The 21,866-nt window shown below is 39.1% G+C and overlaps 1 protein-coding gene across 1 annotated transcript in view; it reads left to right on the top strand.

The window, feature by feature from the left end:
- SLC35F2 (solute carrier family 35 member F2) overlaps positions 1 to 21,866 on the top strand; it is a 67,539-nt gene that overhangs the window by 39,370 nt on the left and 6,303 nt on the right. The window contains exons 3-5 of the mRNA XM_070767638.1: positions 13,690 to 13,865; positions 16,376 to 16,503; positions 21,453 to 21,612. Of these exons, the coding sequence (XP_070623739.1) occupies positions 13,690 to 13,865; positions 16,376 to 16,503; positions 21,453 to 21,612 (464 nt within the window). The remainder of the gene's footprint in view (positions 1 to 13,689; positions 13,866 to 16,375; positions 16,504 to 21,452; positions 21,613 to 21,866) is intronic.

Raw genomic sequence — 21,866 nt, 5'->3', positions numbered from 1 at the left:
GTCCCATGGTTAGATGCACGTTGCTTCTGGCAACTTCCCTTAAAGAGGACAGACTTTATTATGGTATAGAGAGAGTCCCTGTGTTTAACTCAGAATTCATATGAACTAGGATTTTGTGAAGTTCAAATGCTTACATATGAAGCCATAAGTAACAAAAGTTGTTTTGTGGCCTTTGGTATCTCTCCGTACATGTCTGAGTCGTTTCCTCTTCTTTCTCCCTCATGCGGCCTCCAACCCCTTCAGCTCCTCTTTCTGTCTCTCTTTCTCACTTTTGTTCTTGCTTTCTTCCTCTTCCATTATAGATGAGGTCATTATGATTTGGAGCCAAGAGAAGTGCATTGCTGTAACTTTAATCTCCATACTCAATTTATGACTCTCTTTTTTTTTTTAGAAGATAGGTATACTTTATAGTGGGAGGATAACTTTCTTAAGTGTGCTATTTTAGAATGTAAATGGATCTCACCTGGTTGGCTTAGATGGTAAAGAATCTGCCTGCAATGCAGGAGACTGGAATATGACTTCTGGGTCCAGAAGATCCCCTTGAGAAGGGAATGGCAACCCACTACAGTATGCTTGCTTGAGAAATCCCATGGACAGAGGAGCCTGCCTACAGTCCAGGGGGTTGAATAAGAATCAGACACAACCTCGTGACTAACACTTGAATGTCCTCCTTATTGCAAATGTCAGACTTAAATTGAAGAAAGTAGGGAAAATCACTAGGCCATTCAGGTATGACCTAAATCAAATGCCTTACAATTATACAGTGGTAGTGGCAAATAGGTTCAAGGGATTAGATCTTATACACAGAGTGCCTGAAGAACTATGAACAGAGGTTTCTAACACTGTACAGGAGGCAGTGATCAAGACCATCCTGAAGAAAAAGAAATGCAAAAAGGCAAAATAGTTGTCTGAGGAGGACTTACAAATAGCTGAAACAAAAGAGAAGAGAAAGGCAAAGGAGAAAAGGAAAGATATACCCATCTGAATGCAGAGTTCCAAAGAATAGTAAGGAGAGATAAGAAAGCCTTCTTAAGTGAACAATTCTAAGAAATAGAGGAAAACAATAGAATGGGAAAGACATTAGAATGGGAAAACAATAGAATAGAAGTCTCCTCAAGAAACTTAGACATGCCAAGGGAACATTTCATGCAAAAATAGACACAATAAAGCACAATAAGGAAACAGTATAAACCTAACAGAAGCAGAAGATATTGAGAAGAGGTGGCAAGAATACACAGAAGAACTATGTAAAAAAGATTTTAAAGACCTGGATAACCATGATGGTGTAATCCCTCACCTACAGCCAGATATCCTGGAGTGTGATATCAAATGGGCCTTAGGAAGCATTACTATGAACAAAGCTAGTGGAAGTGATGGAATTTCAGTTGCGCTATTTAAAATCCTAAAAGATGATGCTGTGAAAGTGCTGCACTCAGTTCAGTTCAGTTCAGTTCAGTCGCTCAGTTGTGTACGACTCTTTGCAACCCCATGAATCACAGCATGCCAGGCCTCCCTGTCCATCACCAACTCCCAGAGTTCACTCAGACTCACATCCATCGAGTCAGTGATGCCATCCAGCCATCTTATCCTCTGTTGTCCCCTTCTCCTCCTGCCCCCAATCCCTCCCAGCATCAGAGTCTTTTCCACTGAGTCAACTCTTCGCATGAGGTGGCCAAAGTACTGGAGTTTCAGCTTTAGCATCATTGCTTCCAAAGAAATCCCAGGGCTGATGTCCTTCAGAATGGACTGGTTGGATCTCCTTGCAGTCCAAGGGACTCTCAAGAGTCTTCTCCAACACCACACTTCAAAAGCATCAATTCTTCGGTGCTCAGCCTTCTTCACAGTCCAACTCTCACATCCATACATGACCACAGGAAAAACCATAGCCTTGACTAGACGGACCTTTGTTGGCTCAATATGCCAACAAATTTGGAAAACTCAGCAGTAACCATAGGACTGGAAAAGGTCAGTTTTCATTCCAATCCCAATGAAAGGCAATGCCAAAGAATGCTCACACTACCTCACAATTGCAGTCATCTCACATGTTAGCAAGGTCATGCTCAAAATCCTCCAAACTAGACTTCAACAGTACATGAACTGAGAACTTCCAGATATTTATGCTGGATTTAGAAAAGGCAGAGGAACCACAGATTAAATTGCCAACGTCTGTTGGATCACAGAAAAAGCAAGGGAATTCCAGGTAAACATCTACTTCTGCTTCATTGACTACATTAAAGCCTTTGACTGTGTGGATCACAACAAATTGTGGAAAATTCTTCAGGAGATGGGAATACCAGACTGTATTGCCTGAGAAACCTGTATGAAGGTCAAGAAGCAACAGTTAAAACCAGACATGGAACAATGAACTGGTTCAATATTGGGAAAGGAGTACATCAAGACTGTGTATTGTCACCCTGCTTATTTAATTGATATACAAAGTACATCATGTGAAATGCCAGCATGGATGAACCACAAACTGAAATTAAGATTGCCGGGAGAAATATCAATAACCTCAGATATGCAGATGGCACTACCCTAATGGCAGAAAGCAAAGAGCCTCTTGATGAAAGTGAAAGAGGAGAGTGAAAAAGCTGACTTACAACTCAACATTCAAAAAAACAAAGATCATGGCATCTAGTCCCATCACTTCATGGCAAATGGATGGGGAAACAATGGAAACAGTGACAGACTTTATTTTCTTAGGCTCCAAAACCCCCGCAGATGGTGACGGCAGCTATGAAATTAAGACACTTCCTCCTTGGAAGAAAAGCTGTGACAAACCTAGACAGCATATTGAAAAACAGAGACATTACTTTGTCAACAAAGGTGTGTCTAGTCAAAACTATGTTTTTTTCAGTAGTCATGTATGGATGTGAGAGGTGGACCATGAAGAATGCTGAGCACCAAAGAATTGATGCTTTTGAACTGTGGTGTTGGAGAAGACTCTTAAGAGTCCCTTGGACTGCAAGGAAATCAAACCAATCAATCCTAAAGGAAATCAATCCTGAATAATTCATTGGAAGGACTGATGCTGAAGCTGATGCTCCAATACTTTGGTCACCTGATGTGAAGAGACAACTCATTGGAAAAGTGCCTGATGCTGGGAATGATAGAAGGCAGGAGGAGAAGGGGGCCACAGTGGATGAGATGATTTGGATGGCATCACTGACTCAATGGATGTGAGTTTGAGCAAGCTCTGAGAGATTGGGAAGCAGAGGGAAACCTAGTGTGTTGCAGTCCATGGGGTTGCAAAGAGTCAACACGACTAAGTGACTGAACAACAAGAATGTAAATTTGGGCTTATTAGAGGAATTTTGTCAATTCGTGAACAGGGCTTAGTTCCACATTTCTTATTCTCATGTTTCAAATTTATAGTTGCTTTTGAGCCTATTATGGTGGGCAAAAAAATGTTCTGAATTTAATAAAATTATCAGCTCCTTTATTAACTTTTTGGTGCCCAGTACTTTGGACAGCCAATGTCCTCCTGACATATGGGGAAGCAGTAGCAGAGAAATCAGTTTCTCTGGTAGCAGAGAAATCAGGCTAGACCCTTTCTTTCCTGACCGCAAAGTGAAGTGCACGGATCCTTTGAAGAAGGTGGCTTCTAATGTAAGGTCTGTTATAAAATCATGGAGAAGTGAAGGAGGGTGGGAAAAGGGGTGTGGGGATAGGTGAGTGAGGACAAAGAGGCTCAGGAGTAAGAAGATAGCAGCCGTGAGAGATGACCTCACTTCCTATCCTAAGACCATGTTCTCCAGTGGGCACAGCAGATGCTTAATGGTCAGAGAACTTGCATACATTTGGCTCCGATGTTTTCTTAGGCAATACACTCAGCTCTTCTGGCCAGTTTCCTCATTTAAAAAAAATGGAGATTAACAATGAAGTCCAGCAAGTCTTTGTTCCATGGAAGAGAGAAAGAGAAATTTAAAGAAAGAAAGAGTTCATTAAACAATGAAATACAAGAAAATTGGAACCATTTCCTTGCCAGGTACCCTTCCTCACATATTCCAGAGGAAAGTGTGTGGCTGGGAACAATGACACCAACTGAATGCACTTTTTCATTCTTTGGCTTTGGCCTATACACTTGTAGGTTCCCAGGTCATCATACGGGACCAAGTGATGAATTTCTTTTGCTTAGGATAGGACAGCATAATTTCCAGAATCAATGCAAACTTGTCTCCTTCAGAAAGAAATGAATGCAAGAGAGAGGCAGCAACCCGCAGATCCAGTTTGCCTCATCAGCCTGTGACCAGAAGAGCATCCCTGGAAAGAATACTACTCTATGGGAGCAAGTCCTGAACCTTTTGCTCACCTGGGTGAATAATTCCTACAGTAGCCTAGTAAAATGTCTTTGGATCTGAACAGTTCTTGATACCATTTCTGCCTCTTGAAGGGTGAAATTTGCCTCATTTTCTTCTGTTTGAAAGTAACAGAGTAGGCTACATGGAGTAATATAACCCTTTGAAGAGAATTTTAGCAAAATAAGTAAAGCTGAAGACATGTTCTAAAACCAATTATTCTATTAAATATATCTCTAAAGCAAATGATTCCTTTAAACTTCATGACACAAATAGAAACTTATTATATTTGTAGGGTACTCTGAGTTCACTGCTTTCAGAAGATGTCTAGGTGTTACCCATCAGGCCATCCTGAGTGCTGAGGAGATTTTACATTACACGTTAGTAACTCATTTGCACAAATTTTATAAAACCTAGAAAAACTTAGATATGCATGTTGAGAAACATACATATGAATATTTATAGAGGCATTGTTTATAAAAGCAAAAAAATTTGGAATACAACCTAATAATCAATAAAAGAATGGATACATGAAGTGTGATATAATCACGTAATGGAATACTATACAGGAGTGGAAAGGAATGAACTAGAACTAATGTATCATTATCAATGAGACAGTGTTGTTCAAAACAGCAAGTTGCAAAAAGTATACAGATAGTGTGATGCTGCTTATATAAAAATTTAAAAGTCAAAACAATTGTTTATATTGCACAGGGATACTTACATAAGTATGAAAATATATGGAAATGCATGAGATGTTAAATTCCAAGTTCTAGAAAGTACTTATCTCAGGAGAGCTAAGATATTGGGGAGAACACAAGGGGGAATGTTGATGTCACCAGTATTTTACGTCTTAAGCTGCCTGGTAGGTACACAAGTACATGTTAATTATGCTTTGTACTTTGTTATATTTTAATATTCTATAAGAAATTTCAAAACTTAAAAATTAAACTATGATGGGACTGCCCTGTTGATCCAGTGGCTAAGATGCCACGCTCCCACACTCCCAATGCAGGGAGGTGTTCTGATTAACATGCAAAATGTTGACTCCTCTATAGTGTAGAGATTGCGTTTGTGGAGAGTAAAGAAGAAAGAACAGGAGAAATTTGCTGCAGTTCAAACTGTAGAGCACTTTTGCTTGAAATGCCACTTACTCTTGCTTCCAGTATTTTTTGCTTGGTCTCTCCCTGCATCTTTCTGGCCATGCCTTTTCATCCGCATCTCTAATTCCTCTTCCTCCTCTGCCTACTAAATGTTGCTGTTTCCCTGGGTGTTTCTTTTTTACCCTCTTTTCTTTTCAATTTTTAGGTATATGTTTTAGTGATCTCATTTATATCCCAACTTCAATTACCACTTTTATGATCATGATTCCCAAATTTATTTCTCCAATCCAATCTTTTTATCCCAACTCCAAACTGTCTATTGGATATTTCTTCTTGACTGTCTCATAATTTAAACAAAATCCAGCATGTCCAAAATGGAGTTGTTCTTTTTTCTAAATGTGCATTTTCCTTTTGCCTTTGGGATCTTGATTAACCACATTGTTATCTACCACATGTCTGATTCAGAAAACTGCGTATTTTATTAGACAGACCTGCCTCTGACAAATTTCCTCTTTAATTTGGCAGGAATTAAGAGTAAGGTTTTGGTGCTGTGTTATGACATATAGGCACCCAGGCATGCCCAGTTTCTTCCTTGCTAGTCACTTTTTTCCCTTCTATTGAGAAGATTTCAATGAGCTTGCCACCAGCAGATAAGATACCAGCTTTAGAACTGACTTTAGATCTTTTCTTGATCTCACTTTTATTGACTTTTCCATCATCTGCTGCCTCTGTTTTTCTCTCCTATCCTCTGAGCTACAGCTGTACTAACTCACTTGAAATCCCTGAATGTGCCATGTTGTTTTAGAGCCCTGGGCCTTGGTACTTGCTATTCCTTCTGCTTGAGATATCTCTCCTTACTGTGCCTGTCTAGTGAACTCATGAAGTTTTGGTAACTAGCCTATTTTTGTGCTTGTCTGTCTGTGCCCTAGTTACTAGTTTAAATGCCTGCTTATCCCCAGTGGTCTCTGAGCCTTTGAGGCACAGAAAGTGCCTATCCAGTTTTTGTATTCTCATGGCCTGGCACATGGTAGATGCTCTATAATTAGGGTTGTCTCACCCAGCAAGCTTCCCCTTTTTATTTTTGCCTGTGTTGGGATTGTTTGAGGTTAATTGCAAATTACTGAAACAAATATTCCAAAAAATACAACAACAACAACAACAACAAACCCCAAACTGTAAATTCGTAGAAAGATATTCTGTGTCTTCTGTGGTATTGGTATTTTCTATTTTGCTAAGAGCAACTCTGGAAGAAAGTATTTATGTAGAGAACATTTAAATAAAAGTTCCAGGATTCTCAGTCCTGCTCCCTGAAACTTCCATGAACTATATGTCTTCATCATCGCTTTTAATTATTTTTAAGTTCCTTTTAAGTTTTCACCATATTGCCTTCTGCCCATCTCCCAATCTTGTTTAAGTTTCCTTGGTCTACAGACAAGATAATAGTTAAAAAAACAAGCTGGCAGAAAACTTGTCCTCAACACTGCTGCTTATTCTTCAAACTCTTTCCCCATTCCTAGTCTCCTTTTCATCTTCTTAAAAAAATAGAGCTGTTTATGTTTGGTGCATTGTTGTTCCATCGATCAGTCATGTCCGACTCTTTACAACCCCATGGATTGCAGCACGCCAGGCTTCCCTGTTCTTCACTACTTCCCAGAGTTTGCTCAAACTCATGTCCATTGAGTTGATGATTTTTCCCAGAGTTTGCTCAAACTCATATCCATTGAGTTGATGATTTTTCCCAGAGTTTGCTCAAACTCATGTCCATTGAGTTGATGATTTTTCCCAGAGTTTGCTCAAACTCATGTCCATTGAGTTGATGATTTTTCCCAGAGTTTGCTCAAACTCATGTCCATTGAGTTGATGATGCCATTCAATCATCTCATCCTCTCTTGGGCCTTCAACTCCTACCCTCAATCTTTCCCAGCATCAAGGCCTTTTCCAGTGAGTCAGCTCTTTGCATCAGGTGGCCAAAGTTTTAGCAGCAATCTTTCCAATGAATATTCAACGTTAATTTCTTTAGGAGTGACTGGTTTGATTTCCTTGTTGTCCAAGGGACTCTCAAGAGTCTTCTCCAGAACAACAGTTTGAAAGCATAAGTTCTTCTGCACTCAGATTTCTTTATGGTCTGACTCTCACATCTGTTAGTGGTTACCGGAAAACCCATAGCTTTGACTATACGAACCTTTGTCAGCAAAGTAATGTCTCTGCTTTTTAATGCACTGTCTAGGTTGGTCATAGCTTTTCTTTCAAGGAGCAAGTGTCTTAATTTCATGGCTGCAGTCACTGTCTGCAGTGATTTTGGAGCCCAAGAAAATAAAGTCTGTCACTGTTTCCACTGTTTTCCCCATCCATTTGCCATGAAGTGATGGGACCAGATGCCACGATCTTTGTTTTTTGAATGTTGAGTTTTAAGCCAGCTTTTTCACTCTCTTCTTTCACTTTCATCAAGAGGCTCTTTAGTTCTTCTTTGCTTTCTGCCATTAGAGTAGTATCATCTGCATATCTGAGGTTATTGATATTTCTCCTGGCAATCTTAATTCCAGTTTGCAATTCATCCGCGCTGGCATTTCACATGATGTACTCTGTATATCAGTTAAATAAGCAGGGTGACAATACACAGTCTTGATGTACTCCTTTCCCAATATTGAACCAGTTCATTGTTCCATGTCTGGTTTTAATTGTTGCTTTTTGACCTTCATACAGGTTTCTCAGGCAATACGGTCTGGTATTCCCATCTCTTGAAGAATTTTCCACAATTTGTTGTGATCCACACAGTCAAAGGCTTTAATGTAGTCAATGAAGTAGAAGAAGATGTTTATCTGGAATTCCCTTGCTTTTTCTGTGATCCAACAGACGTTGGCAATTTAATCTGTGGTTCCTCTGCCTTTTCTAAATCCAGCTTGAACATCTGGAAGTTCTTGGTTCACATACTGTTGAAGCCTACCTTGTATTTTGAGCATGACCTTGTTAGCACGTGAAATGACTGTAATTGTGCAGTAGTTTGAACATTCTTTGGCCTTGCCTTTCTTTGGAATTGGAATGAAAATTCACCTTTTCCAGTCCTGTGGCTACTGCTGAGTTTTCCAAATTTGTTGGCATATTGAGTGTAGCACTTTCACAGCATCATCTTTTAGAATTTGAATTACTTTAGCTGGAATCCCATCCCCTCCACTAACTTTGTTTGTAGTAATGCTTCCTAAGGACCACTTGATTTCACACTTCAGGATGTCTGACTATAGGTGAGTGACCACACCATCGTGGTTATCTGGGTCATTAAGACCTTTTTTGTTCAGTTCTTCTGTGTACTCTTGCCTCTTCTTTTTAATATCTTCTGCTTCTGTTAGGTCATACCATTTCTGTCCTTTATTGTGCCCATCTTTGCATGAAATGTTCCCTTGGTATCTCTAATTTTCTTGAAGAGATCTCTAGTCTTTCCTATTCTATTGTTTTCCTCGATTTCTTTGCATTGATCACTTAGGAAGGCTTTCTTATCTCTCCTTGCTATTCTTTGGAACTCTGCATTCAGATGGATATATCTTTCCTTTTCTCCTTTGCCTTTCATTTCTTTTCTTTTCTCAGCTATTTGTAAGTCCTCCTCAGACAACCATTTTGCCTTTTTGCATTTCTTTTTCTTGGGGATGGTTTTGATCACCGGCTCCTGTACAATGTTACAAACCTCTGTCCATAGTTTTTCAGAGACTCTATCAGATCTAATCCCTTGAATCTATTTGTCACTTCCACTGTATAATCATAAGGGATTTGATTTAGGTCATGCCTGAATGGCCTAGTGATTTTCCCTACTTTCTTCAAGTCTGAATTTTATTGAAATCAGTATGGTGTTCATGATCTGAGCCACAGTCAGTTCCCAGTCTTGTTTTTGCTAACTGTATAGAGCTTCTCAGTCTTTGACTGTAATGAATATAATTCATCTGATTTCAGTATCGACCATCTGGTGATGCCCCTGTATAGAGTCATCTCTTGTGTTGTTGGAAGAGAGTGTTTGTTATGACCAATGCATTCTCTTGGCAAGAAATTTTGGTGCATTAATTTACTGATATTCTACTCACTCAGCCCACTGAAATCTGACTTTAGTTACTACCACTAACAAAAAGCTTTCTTTCCAAGCTATCTAGGAGCTTCCAGCTTGCCATTTCAACTGTGTCTGTTTAGTCATGATGACCCTTTTTCTGTCTCTTTAGGTTTTGGCTGTTGTATTGTTGATATCATCTTTCTTAAAATATTTTTGTACTCTTAGTTTCTGTATCATGGCACTTTCGTAATGTGTTGTCTTTCTTCGACTATTACACTTCATAGGACAAGTGGGAAAGTGTCTTATATTTGAGGTGACCATATGTTTGGGCATATCTGGTAATTTCTTTATCTATTTACATTCACTTGACAAATATTTATTGAGTGACAGCAAAGTGCTAGCACTGGATATGTAGTGGAGAGCAAAACAGATATAGATATAGTCTTTCTGAAGTTCAGAGTTTCAACTTTGTATTTTTTATCTCTTGCTACTGTATAACAAATTGCCTCAAATTTAGTGGCTTAAAACAATACACTTGTTATCTTATAGTTTTGATGGATGAGGAATTTGGGCATGGCTTAGCTCTGCTCTCCGCTTCAGATCTCTCATAAGGCTGCAGTCATGATGTTGGCCAGGGATGGAGTCTCATCTGAAGCCACGACTGGGGAGAAAATGCTTCCAAGCTTGTGTTGATGTTGGCGAGATTTATTTCCTTGGAGACTGGTGGACTCAGGGTCTCAATTCCTTACTGGTTGTTGACCAGAGGCCACCATTTGTTCCTTGCCATGTGGGCCTCTTTATATAGCAGCTTGTTTGATTAGAACCAGTAAGGAAGAGAATCAGTAGAGTTGGCTAGCAAGATGGAAGTTATAACCTCATCTAATGTATTCATGGAAGTGGCAGCCTGGGGTTTTTTTTATATTGAAGTATAGTTGATGTACAATAGTATATAAATTACAGCTGTACCATGTAATGATTCACAATTTTTAAAGGTTTTACTCCATTTGTAGTAACTATAAAATGTTGGGTGTATTCTCTGTGTTGTACAGTCTGGTATCCCATTATTTTATTTGAATTCTAATGGTTAGAGTCAAATTAAAGATCCAACTCATGTTCAAATGGAAGAGATTACACAGAACAGAGCTATCCAGAAACAGAGATTCACTGTGGCCATCTTAGAGTCTGCCTGTCACAAATGTCTTAATGTTTTTTTCTTAGACATTCCAGCCACCTCAACTTCTAGTGCTCTCACACTGAACTCATACTCTCCCTTTCCTAAACCTACATCTCATCCTATATTCCCTGACTTGGTCAGCAACCTCATATCCATCCAGTTGTCTAGTCTAGAAACCCAGACATCATTTTTAATACCTCCTCCCTGATAGCTCAGTTGGGAAAGAATTCACCTGCAATGCAGGAGACCCTGATTCAATTCCTGGGTCGGGAAGATCTGCTGGAGAAGGGATAGTCTACCCACTCCAGTATGCTTGGGCTTCCCTTCTGGCTCAGCTAGTAAAGAATCCGCCTGCAATGCAGGAGACCTGGGTTCAATCCCTGGGTTGGGAAGATCCCCTGGAGAAGGGAAAGGCTACCCACTCCAGTATTCCGGCCTGGAGAATCCCATGGACTGCACAGTACATGGGGTCACAATGAGTTGGACACAACTGAGCAACTTTCACTTCACTCACCTGAGATACAATGGATCAGTAGGCTCTGTGAGTCTTTCATATCATTCTCTACTTAACATTCACATTGCTGTAGCTTTAGCTCAGCCATGGATCTTTATACTGATTTTCTAACCTTTGGTCTGCCTTTTGGTCACCAGAGTTACCATTTACAGCCTGGCCTCCAGTTACTTTTCCAGGCTTCTTGCCCACAGCTCTTTGCACTTGTGCCCTAGGCATAGACCACTTGCTTCCACAACCTACCATTGCATGTTTGTGCTTCTACATTTGGGCCTACAGTTACTTCTTGGATTCCCTTCTCCCTACTTCTTCCTCTAGAAACCTCTTATACACATCCAAATCTAACTGAAAAATCATCCGTTACATAAAACTTTTCTCAGTTTTCCCTCTGCCTGCTAACTCCCTCATTCAGAATTAACCTCTGTGCTCTCTCAGCCCTTTTTCACTTGTACCACTGTTATAAGATTGCTTTCTGTAACAAAAAAAAGTGGTTTGTGTGGTTTGCTTTCTGCAATTTTTAGTTGGTTGCTAAGGTACTTCTCTTTTAAAATGCAGAAGGGTAAGCTCTAGATCTTATTCTACTCTGGATACAAAGTACACGTCTCTGAAGTGGTGATTCACAGTCTTGGCTGCTTTTGGGATTACTTGGGGAGCTCTGAACATCACTGATCCCTGGACCCACCCCTCGAGGTGACAATATAATTGGTCTGAGGTGCAATCTGGGGTATTAATATTTTTAAAAGCTCTGTGACTCTAACATGTAGGTAACACTGAAAGTCTCTGCTTCTAGTTGAAGAAACCAAGTCTCTGGGAAAATGAAAGGATAAGAAAATGTTAAACATTTAATGAACAGAAAAACTTTAAAACTAGAGTTAAAGTTGAGTTTTAAAAAATAACACACACACCATTCAAATAATACGTGACATAGCTAAGTAATCAGTTCAGTTCAGTTGCTCAATCGTGTCTGACTCTTTGCAACGCCATGAACTGCAGCACGCCAGGTCTCCCTGTCCATCACCAGCTCCCAGAGTTTACCCAAACTCATGTCCGTTGAGTCGGTGATGCCATCCAACCATCTCATCCTCTGTCGTCCCCTTCTTCTGCCCTCAATCTTTCCTAGCATCAGGGTCTTTTCCAGTGAGTCGGCTCTTTACATCATGTGGCCAAAGTATTGGAGCTTCAGATTCAGCATCAGTCCTTCCAATGAATATTCAGGACTGATCTCCTTTAGGATGGACTGGTTGAATCTCCTTGTAGTCCAAGGGACTCTCAAGAGTCTTCTCCAACACCACAGTTCAAAAGCATCAATTCTTTGGCCCTCAGCCTTCTTTATAGTCCAACTCTCACATCCATACATAACCACTGGAAAAACTATAGCCTTTACTAGACAGACCTTTGTTGACAAAGTATTGTCTCTGATTTTTAATATGCTGTCTAGGTTGGTCTTAACTTTCCTTCCAAGGAGCAAACATCTTTTAATTTCATGGCTGCAGTTACCATCTGCAGTGATTTTGGAGCCCCAAAATATAAATAAAGTCTGTCACTGTTTCCACTGTTTCCCCATCTATTTCCCATGAAGTGATGAGACTGGATGCCATGACCTTAGTTTTCTGAATGTTGAGCTTTAAGCCAACTTTTTCACTCTCCTCTTTCACTTTCATCAAGAGGCTCTTTAGTTCTTCTTCACTTTCTGCCATAAGGGTGGCATCATCTGCATATCTGAGGTTATTGATCTTTCTCCCAGCAATCTTGATTCCAGCTTGTGCTTCTTCCAGCCCAGCGTTTCTCATGATGTACTCTGCATAGAAGTTAAATAAGCAGGGTGACAATATACAGCCTTGATGTACTCCTTTTCCTATTTAGAACCAGTCTGTTGCTCCATGTACAGTTCTAACTTTGCTTCCTGACCTGCACACAGGTTTCTCCAGAGGCAGGTCAGGTGGTCTGGTATTCCCATCTCTTTCAGAATTTTCCACAGTTTATTGTGATCCACACAGTCAAAGGCTTTGGCATAATCAATAAAGCAGAGATAGATGTTTTTCTGGAACTCTCTTGCTTTTTCGATGATCCAGCAGATGTTGGCAATTTGATCTCTGGTTCCTCTGCCTTTTCTAAAACCAGCTTGAACATCTGGAAGTTCACGATTCACATATTGCTGAAGCCTGGCTTGGAGAATTTTGAGCATTACTTTACTAGCATATGAGATGAGTGCAATTGTGCGGTAGTTTGAACATTCTTTGGCATTGCCTTTCTTAAGGATTGGAATGAAAACTGATCTTTTCCAGTCCTGTGGCCACTGCTACTAAGTAACCAAGATGATCTCTAAATAGATCATCAGTGAACTGGGGGAATATGTATTTTTGTGGGAGAAGTTAGAAATATAAGAGAATAAAATTGTAGTCGCTGAAAATCCAACACTTTTTGTGCATATGAAGTAAGTGATAAAATGAAATAAATAGTCACCTGGAATTATTAGCATTTTCCTTTTTGTTTAGCCCTAAAAAAATGTGTGTGTGCGTGTGAAATACATAAATTATTTACCAGTAACTCTTATTTTCTCCTTTATTTTCCAGGAATATTTTGAAAACAATTGCTTTAGGTCAGATGTTATCCTTGTGTATATGTGGGACAGCCATCACCAGCCAGTATTTGGCAGAAAGATATAAAGTGAATACCCCCATGCTTCAGAGCTTTATCAACTATTGTTTGCTGTTTCTAATTTATACAGTGATGCTGGCATTTCAATCAGGTATGTCAAATTACCTTTTTAACAAATTATCTTCACAAAAATATTTGGCTCTATACATTCAAAAAATAAAACATGAGCCCAAACCAAAACCAAGAACAGGAAACTACTGCTTTTTTTATAAAAGTCACTAGAAAGGTATGACACCCCGAATTCTATGAAGTTAGTACTAGAGATTTATGTATAGCTCTCTGAAATTGTTTATTAAAATGAGTAGCATCAACCTGTAACATAGGATTTGTCAAAAAAAAAAAAAAGTAAATGCCATTATAAGTTACACCTTTTTTCTCGCCTGTGGTTGATCAATTTAAAAGACAGTATTAAAAACACCTAAAAAGTTAAGAACCTCACTTTCCAAAATACATATTTCCAGCTAAGTGGAGAATGCTAAGTAGAGCACCACTGCCTGTAAATGTGAGAGAAACAAAACAAGAAATTAACATCTTATCACAAGATTGATTTCAAGAGTGTAAAGACAATGGGTAACCCAGACTGGGAGGGTGGAATACTACCATTTTAATCACATTTAAAGCATGTGATAAAATTACAAGTGTGGTGGTTTTAATATGAACATTAATACATCAACGGTATTCCTATATGTCAGGATAAAGAACTTACTTTTGAAAGAAAGTGGAAGCCAATTGTGAGAAGGGGAAAATATCCTAAGGGGAAAGCACCAAATTTGGCAAGAGCTGTAGAAGCTGGAAATAGAACTGGTGTGTCGTGGTTAATAGCCCCAGAATTTGCTCCTCTCTGTAAGAACTGGCCTTTAGGAAGTCAGTATGATTTGTAAATGTATCAGTGAAGTCCCTCTAAGGGATGGTTATTATTGTGTTTAGTTGCTAAGTGTTGTCTGACTTTGCGACCCCATGGACTTTAGCCCACCGGGCTCCTCTGTCCATGGGATTTCTCAGGCAAGAATACTGGAGTGGTTTGCCATTTCCTTCTCCAGGGGTTCTTCCTGACCCAGAGATTGAACCCCTGTCTCCTCCATTGCTAGCAGATTCTTTACCACTAAAAAAATGATACATAAATAAGTCATTGAAATCCCGCAAGGGATGGTTATTATTAATAGATGCCTTCCATGCTATCTCATGTTAGGAAGACTGTGTTTTCAGGATATTCCTGCTAGTTGGGATTTAATGATAATTATTGAGGATGGTGATTGTAGCCATGAAATTAAAAGACACTTGTTCCTTGGAAGAAAAACTATGACCAACCTAGACAGCATATTAAAAAGCAGAGACATTACTTTGCTGACAAAGGTTCGTATAGTCAAAGCTATGGTTTTTCCACTAGTCGTGTATGGATGTGAGAGTTGGACCATATAGAAAGCTGAGCACTGAAGAATTGATGCTTTTGAACTGTGGTGTTGGAGAAGACTCTTGAGAGTCCCTTGGACTGCAAGGAGATCCAACCAGTCAATCCTAAAGGAAATCAACCCTGAATAATTCATTGGAAGGACTGATGCTGAAGCTGAAGCTCCAGTACTTTGGTGACATGATGCAAAGAGCTGACTAACTGGAAAAGACTCTGATGCTGGGAAAGATTGCGGGTAGGAGGAGAAGCGGGGAACAGAGGATGAGATAGTTGGATGGCATCATGGACTCAATGGATATGAGTTTGAGCAAACTCTGGGAGATAGTGAAGGACAGGGAAGGCTGGCGTACTGCAGTCCATGGGGTTGTGAAGAGTCAGACACAACTGAGTGACAACAATAACAGAATTTGACTATGATTCTCTCTACCTTTGTTTCTTTGCAGGTTATCTTACCCATAAAGTCTTCTTGTATATCTGCCAACTCTATATCTCCTTGTGATGGTAGATTCTCCAAAGAATGGATTCATAGTTAACTTGAATAAATAGAATTTAGATGCCACTAAGTTGTTTTTCCAAACTTACCACTGGCTTAATTTCCTGTTGAAAGCAGATCTTTCCCTAAAGAATGACCACAAACAGAGTTTTGGTCTGTTTGATAAATTTATTAGAACACATTTCATTTCCTAGGATGATCTGGATGTTATATTTCTGTTGCAGTAGGAAAGAAAAAGGAATTCAAATTTAACCACTCTTACTTCCTTTATCTTTGATGTTTTCATTGAGCACTTGGTCTATGATGACACCTTAGCTTGGGCCTCATACTAGAAAAAAATCTGACTGACTGCTGAGCTGTTGCAGGAGTTTGAGTTATGAGAAATGGACATTAGGAGGGACCATGTTCAATGTACATAGTGGTAAAGTATGTGCTTGTAATGCAGGAGACCTGGGTTCGGTCCCTGGGTCGGGAAGATCCCCTGGAGGAGGGCATGGCAATCCACTCCAGTATTTTTGTCTGGAGAATCCCCATGGACAGAGAAGCCTGGTGGGCTACAGTCTGTAGGGTCGCACAGAGTCAGACACAACTGAGCGACCAAGCACAGCCCAGCACAAACACTAGCTTTCACTATCTCTAGATTAACATGCATGGAATAATTTTCAAGTAACGTGTCCTAATCTAGATTTCTTTTAACCAGGTAGTGATAATCTTTTATGCATCTTGAAAAAGAAATGGTGGAAGTACATCCTGCTTGGACTAGCAGATGTAGAAGCTAATTACCTGATTGTCAGAGCATACCAGTACACAACTCTAACCAGTGTCCAGGTAAGAAGGAGTCCTCTGACCAGTTTGGATTTTATAACTTTAAGAGAGGAATCTGAACTCATATGTGCTCAGCTAATTTGCCTAAGAACCTGTTCACTCAGAAAAAAACTAAAAACAGTGGATGCTATCTGTTTTCCAGTGGAGCATGTGTGCTAATGAGAAAGGCTTCCTGAAATTAGTGAAAACATGTAGAAGTTAATCTGTTCCCAAAATGCTAATGCTATAGATGAATAGAACAGTTGCTACCAAGTAAACATAAATACTTAGTTGGCAATCGATGCTGTGATATTGGCAAGAGTTCTATTTTGTGTGTTGCTTAAAAATGGCATATAAAGTGAATATACTATTGTGTCCCAGAAAAGTTGGAGTCTTACAAGTAAAGTGGATATCTAAGACAACAAATAGGTTGTTGTCTTTTTGTTGTCTGTTGTCTAAGAGGGCATTAGACATTTTGGGTAAAGGTGGTAGCCAAAAGTAAAACTTATATCTATTCCTTTTCTAGGTTATTCTCATTAGATTGAAAGAAAAATGTTCCTACATTGCAGTACTTTTCAACATGGTGGAGTTGAGGACGACTGATTAAGTTGTCTTAACATTAGGGAGATCCCTGGTGGCCTTAGTGGTTAGGATTCTGGGCTTTCACTGCTGTGGCTGAGTTTGATCCCTGATCGGGGAACCAAGATCCAGCAAGCTATGTGACACACCCTAAAAAAAGAAAAGAGTTGTCTTAACGTTAGCAAACTGTGGGATGTATCGTAACACTGACTCCTTATCGCTAACAATAAAATGTGTTGTAAATGGAGATGAAAGTAAAATAGATTCCCATGTCAGGTTTAGACTTCACAGTTTACTGAATTTATGACTTAAAAAAAAAATTGGTTGCAGCATGTGGTATCTATTTTCTTTATCAGGGATCAAACCTGAGCTCCCTGCATTGGAATCGCAGAGTCTTAGCCAGTGGACCACCAGGGAGGTCCCTGAATTTATGACTTTGGATGCATCTTTTTTTTTGGCTGTGCTGTATAACTTATAGAATCTTAGTTCCCAACCAAGGAGAGACTGGACCTGTGCTCTCAGCAGTGAAAGCACAGAGTCTCTACCACTGGACCGCCAGAGAATTCCTGTTGCTTCACTTTTTCCTATAAAACAGAGACGGTCTTATCTCCAAATTTAAGGAACATGAAAAATTGAAGATTTAAAGAGAAAGATGAATGATTAATGAAACTCAGTATTTTTCTGATGTGAATATGCATTAAATGCTATTATTACCAGAATGCTTTTTAATACTGTGCTAAGCATTGTCCTCTGGGCTTCCCAGGTGGCTCAGTGGTAAAAAGAATCTGCCTGTCAAGCAGAAGACGCGGGTTTCATCCCTGGGTCGGGAAGATCCCCTGTAGAAGGAAATGACAACCCACTCCAGTATTCTCGCCTGGAAAATCCCATGGACAGAGGAGCCTGGTGGGAAAGATAGGAAATCTTTTGTAAGACAGACATCATAAGAGGCACATGAAAAACTCAGAATTTCATAGAAATTAAGACCAGGAGTTACCTAGAAGATGCATTCATCACAAATAGTATTAAGTGTACTTTTAGCAATGAATAATAAGAGTGTAAGTATATAGAAAATGTACTCTATATAAAAGAGCCGACTCATTGGAAAAGACCCTGATGCTGGGAAAGATTGAGTGCAGGAGGAGAAGGGGGTGACAGAGGATGAGATGGTTGCATGGCATCACCGACTCAATGAACATGAGTTTGAGCAAACTCTGGGAAATAGCGAAGAACAGGAAAGCCTGGCATGCTGCGTTCCATGGAGTTGCAGAGTCATACACAACTTAGTGAGTAAACAACAACAAATACAGAAAATGGCATTTTTCTAGTCACATCTACCTGTGATCTCACACACAATTTAATTGCTTGATTATAATTTCCAGAAATTTTGATCTGTGACAGATGATGATTAGAAGTTTTGAATTGGTACAGGTCTAAACAGAGCTAAGCAAAATACTTACACTGAGGTTTTATGACTAAAGTTCACGCCTTAAACTAATCTCAAACAATTTCTTTCATCCTAGCCTCTTAGAAAAAACTAAGCATTTGGTTGTCAAAAATTAAGTACTTATGGTCCTAGGAAGCCATATTATAACAAGTGCATCTAACAACTAAACCTCCTTCCAGCAGTGAAGAGTGCCTGCCATTGGAATTCTTCAATCAGATTATCTCCTTGAGTAAACCTCTAGTCTGGTTAATCTGAAAGGGTGGAAGTTTGCTTGTTTGTTTCTTTATAGACACACAACATGCAGGATCTTAGTTTACCAACCAGGTATGGAACCAGTGCCCCTGCAGTGGAAGCACAGAGTCCTAACCACTGGCCCACCAGGGAATTCCCCCTGAGAGGGTGGAAGTATAATTGGATGGTCTTGGAACCTCTTTCTTAAGGATTCTCTTCCTTCAAGGATTCTGTAATTGTAAATACTAATGCAGTGGTTCATGATGTGTGCCACATTGCTGGCCTAGCTTTCCACTCATGTTACTTCTCATTTCACTTGCCACATCTACACATTCCCTACCCATAGCCAGCTTCTCTCATGTTGCTGTATTATTTCTAGAATGCATCCTTTTCAAAGCCCCTTCTCAAAGGCCTAATTTGATTTCATTTTCTTCTCTATAGAGTATACTCCATTGTATCACTAACAAAGTCTGATTCATGTTTATATCCATCCTTCCCCCTCATTCTAGGTTCTTACTTCTTGTGTCTATATAATAATTTTTTTAAAGCAAAGATGAATATTTTTAATGATAAAAGGAGCAATTCACAAAGAAGATAGATATCATAAACCATTAGATATCTTATCAACAAAGAAACAAAGATACATAAAGGAAAAATCAGAAGAAATATAAAGGAAAAGAAAAAAATATAATCATAGTGAGACATATTAACATTTCTCTGAGAATATTTTATCAAGTGCAGAAAAAATAAGAATAGGAGCATCTTGAATGATGTCATTAATAATTTAAATATAATAGGTTTATATTTAATTAATTTGTATTAATCATATCCTACACAAATATATTTAAAATTTTGTATCTCATATGTTGTTATTAGATGTTCATAGGACATTTAGAGAACCTGGCAAAAAGATAAACATTACTTAATTTCAAAAAGTAGAATTTTTTTTGGTGTTTGATTCATTTATACGCACGTTATTTTTGAAATTATTTTCCATTATAGGTTATTACAAGATATTGACTATAGTTCCCCATGTCACACAGTAGACCTTTGTTGCTTGTTGCATATCTATTTTTTTAAATTAGAAATCTAGCCAATAATTTTTAAAGGTTAAATTAAATAGATGGTTCTTAGAACTAAAAGCATCAAGCAGAAGGCATCTGTCACCAGGAATACATTTTGATAAGATTCAGTTTAGATAAATGACTGACTGTAATAGATACCAGATTAGAAGTCATGGAACTTTAGAGTGGCCAGGTACCATGAGATCATTTGGTCTGACTTCTTGATTTCAGATTTTGACTCAAGAGTTGACTAGCTGGAGATCACACAGCTGGTCAATGGCAGGGCTGGAGCCTGAGGCCTTGGGAGCTCTTACCAAGATGTAGGTGCCTCCTTTATATGGCCAGTCATTGCCCACCAAAAATGGTAAAAATAGAGGAGGTTTAAGTTTGATTTTAAGACACAATTTGAGGATAGAGAGTGTTCTGTGATAGTTTTTAGAGTGATTTTTGTCTACTTTTTTTGTCTAAGAAATATAGTTTCGATTTTATTACTTCACTATGGCTAGATTCTTTTGGTATCTTCCAGGACAAGCTATTATCATTTGCATCGTTTAATGGTTTGTTATTCAGGCAGGCTCAATAAAGCACTTAAGAGATTAGAGTTCTATAGATGGAATAAATAACAGAAGGCAAAGTGCCCATTCCTATACCTGACATTGCAATGAAAGGCAATCAGTAAACAACAGTGGACAGGATCAAACAAGCTGCTGAGATTTAGGGGCCTGCCTTGTCCTAGACTAAATAGATACAGAGCACATCAGGGACAAGGTTAAAAAAAGAACAGGATGAGCAATCAAATAGCAACATCAGGAACATTATTAGTAAAAGGAATATATTTTATCCTTGAATGCAGTCTACAAATGTGTGCCTTTGAGAATCGAATGAATGAAATCTCTTTTTCCTTTATCTTGCAAAGATTTTGGATTTACTATAATTTTGGCACTCTTAATCCCCCTGCCTTTCAGACTGGCAATATCAGGGGTGTAGCAAGTATTTTCTGGACCCAGGATCAACAGGTGGTGGAGGAGTATATGATGAAGATGAGCGAGAGTATTTGCTGTGAGCAAGTATCTGTCTTACATGGTGGGGTTGGACACTTTGTCAGGGAAACGGTGTCTGTTTGCTTTCTCATAATAACCTGCTCTTTCTGTTGTTCTTAAGCCCAACTGCAATTAAACATTGGTTATGCTATTTTTCTCTGTCTAGTTTCTAAATCCTCCACTTTGTACCTCTCTTGTTCTCTACATTCCACCTCCTCCATTAGTGTCTCCCACATATCACGTACTTCAATATTTATTGACTGAATTGGTACATGTCTACTGGACTTAAGGACAAACACAAGTGAGAATACAGAAGTAAATTGCATAGGCCGTTGGGCAGAATTCCTGGGTTCATCAACTGACTCCCAAACTTTTAATTGTGTAATTTTGGGCAACTCATTTAACCTCTCTGTGCCTTTGGTTTCCTCACGGATAAAACGGAGGTTGAAGTTCCAGTTTCATAGAGTTCTTGTGAGGATTAAATGAGTTCATCCAGATAAAGCATTTAGTACAGGGCTGGCAATAATAAATGCTCAATAAACACCGATTTCTGTTATTAGTCATCTTTTCACTAATGAGAGATATTTTAAGGTATTTATTTCTCCTTTCATGCAGCTTTTGGATTGCTTTGGGATTCCTGTGTTGATGGCTCTTTCGTGGTTTGTTCTTTATGCAAGATACAGAGTGATCCACTTCATTGCTGTGGCTGTCTGTCTGTTGGGTGTAGGAACTATGGTTGGTGCAGACATATTAGCAGGGAGGGAAGACAATACAGGTGAGACTGTGTTACTTGTTTCTGGTGTAGTCACAGAAGACAGTTTGCTTATGTCTTCACTTTTATTTTGCAAAGATAAAGTAAACGGCAGAGAACATGTCCTGATTACCTATCTTAAAATTTTTATTTTCAGATTTGTTTGCTTCTGCTACTATGACCACTTCAACAAAGCAGTCTATGTTCCTACCTGCCCAGAGTCCTTACTTTTTGTCACACTAGTTTGTTCTGTGTCCTGAGAGAGACCTTTCTTTATA

Source organism: Bos indicus, chromosome 15 (genome assembly GCF_029378745.1).
Source record: "Bos indicus isolate NIAB-ARS_2022 breed Sahiwal x Tharparkar chromosome 15, NIAB-ARS_B.indTharparkar_mat_pri_1.0, whole genome shotgun sequence".
NCBI lineage: Eukaryota > Metazoa > Chordata > Mammalia > Artiodactyla > Bovidae > Bos > Bos indicus.
Note: the sequence above shows the minus strand (reverse complement) of the source record. Positions and strands in the feature narration are given on the sequence as shown.